Here is a 1,938-nt window from a genome sequence, read left to right on the forward strand (position 1 = left end):
GGGGGTAAAACCCGCTACCCAGCGGTCCTCCAGGCCCTGTGGTGTATTCTAGAGGTTTCTCTTCCTTTAGGCCACTAAGTTAATTTCGTTCATCCACGCAGTTTTTGTGCTAATGAAACCACGCTGTAACTGAACACCCTCACCCTGTATAAGAGCCGTGAAGCGCTTCGGGTGAAAAGTTAATGAGATACGCGTGTGTTACACATCACTCCATGTTTTTCATGATAGATACTAGCTTAGCTAATAAAGGTGATAATTTATTTTGTAAGTCTGAGTTTCCCCCCTTGTCTCCTTGTAGAGCTTACGATGTGAGTAGGGCAGCGTTCTCCCTGGGCTGGAAAACACCGGTGAGGTAATTCCTGGTGAGCTCGCCCGGAGCCGGGCAGGGCTGGCTTGCTGGGGAAGAAACATGGGGGGAAACGTCCGGAGAGCGCTGCTGGATAGAGGTCAGGCCCTCGAGGCTTGAAGCAAACCTGGTAGAGGTTGTCCGCTAAGGTTTGGTGGTAGCGGTGTCGCTCTCCGTAAAGGATAGACTGATGCTGAGGCTGTGTAAATTCCCGAGTCCCTGTGGTTCCTGTGAGTTGATGATTGGGTTTTTAATGCCCGTGAGGTGCTAAGTGAGAAGCCCTTGGCAGAGCAGAACCTGTGCTGTAAGGCGGGTTTGATGGTGGAGCTGTGGGATGAGCGGGGATGCTGTCATCCGCCAGCCTGGTTTGGGAGACGGTGCTCACCTTGATGCAAATACGAAATTCTGCAGAGCAAAACCAAAGGGAGATTTGGCTTCAAGATCCTGGGTTTTGACTTGGTAGCCCAGGTAGAACCCAACAGAAGAGCTGAACCGAAGGCTCCTCTGTGTGAGGAATTGCCTCAGATTTGTGTCGGCTCTTCCTTGCCCATCGGTCAGGGACTTGGACCTCCCACCGCACGCTCCAGATTCCTCTTGTTGAGGTGTCTGGCAGTAGTGTAGCACCCGAATAAGGCTGGCTGCAGAACGGGCGGTGTTCTCTGATGCCAGAGTTGGAAGATTGAGTTCATACACTGTGATATGGACTAACCTGATGGTAAATGATGAGTACTCTTGTTTTGCAAGCCCCTCCTCTGCACTGCTCAGCATCACGGATCGCTGCACAGAGGTGTGCGGTCTGGAACCGGGCTCTCCCCCCTTGGGAGACATGGTCCCTGGGGTGTGCTGAGGTATCTGGCTGTGGCTGGCTGGAAATCGGTGTCTCACTGTGCTTAAAAAGCATCGTCCCTTTGCAAATGTCTTCTTCCCGTCTCTGCCATCCCGATTACTGCATCTGCACGGTTGGTTTGTGCCATTTTCAAAGTGCTGACAAATGCCTTCACTGCAGGGCTGGTAGGTGGATGAAGCGGCTGTCTGGGTGGGTGTATCTGACATGTCACCGCCGAATGCTTGTGACACCCGCTGCTGCCCTGCCAAGGGATTTTGGCAGTTTCTAACAAGTAGCTGCAGCTTCTGCCTTCTTGCCTGCAGGTGGTAAGAGTGTGAAAGCAGAGTGTGGAGAGAACGGGCTGGGGTGGAGAAGGTGCTACAAGAAGACCTTGTCTTTGGAAGTGCTTCATCACCAGCAACGTCTTTCTGGGCTTGAGAAGGATGCGCAGAAGGGGGAAGAGAATCAGACCACACGTCTATGGTGGCAAATTGGGGGCTGCGGGGTTTCTGGGTGCCAGCAAACAAGATCCTGGTGGTGGGACCAGGACTTACCTGCTCCTCAGCAGGAGAATTCCTCGTGCCTGGCAGCAAAGGGAAACCACCTGCCCTCAGATTCTCCAGGGACCTGGTTTCTTCCAGCCAGCTGCTAAACAATTTGATGTACATAGTCTGTGAGGACGGGTGCAAGAGGTGCACAGACCTGCGTGAAAATGGCGTGAGCACAGGGTTTGGAAAGCCTCGCAGATTCATGCTGGCTTTGCAAC

At 52.9% G+C, this 1,938-nt stretch overlaps 1 protein-coding gene across 1 annotated transcript in view; it reads left to right on the top strand.

Annotated features, from left to right (window-relative positions):
* Positions 1 to 1,884: 1,884 nt before the first annotated feature.
* LOC104167373 (elongator complex protein 6-like) overlaps positions 1,885 to 1,938 on the top strand; it is a 10,900-nt gene continuing 10,846 nt past the window's right edge. The window contains exon 1 of the mRNA XM_009707615.1: positions 1,885 to 1,889. Within this exon, the coding sequence (XP_009705917.1) occupies positions 1,885 to 1,889 (5 nt within the window). The remainder of the gene's footprint in view (positions 1,890 to 1,938) is intronic.

This window comes from Cariama cristata, unplaced genomic scaffold (assembly GCF_000690535.1).
Source record: "Cariama cristata isolate BGI_N322 unplaced genomic scaffold, ASM69053v1 scaffold25859, whole genome shotgun sequence".
NCBI classification, from domain to species: Eukaryota; Metazoa; Chordata; class Aves; order Cariamiformes; family Cariamidae; genus Cariama; species Cariama cristata.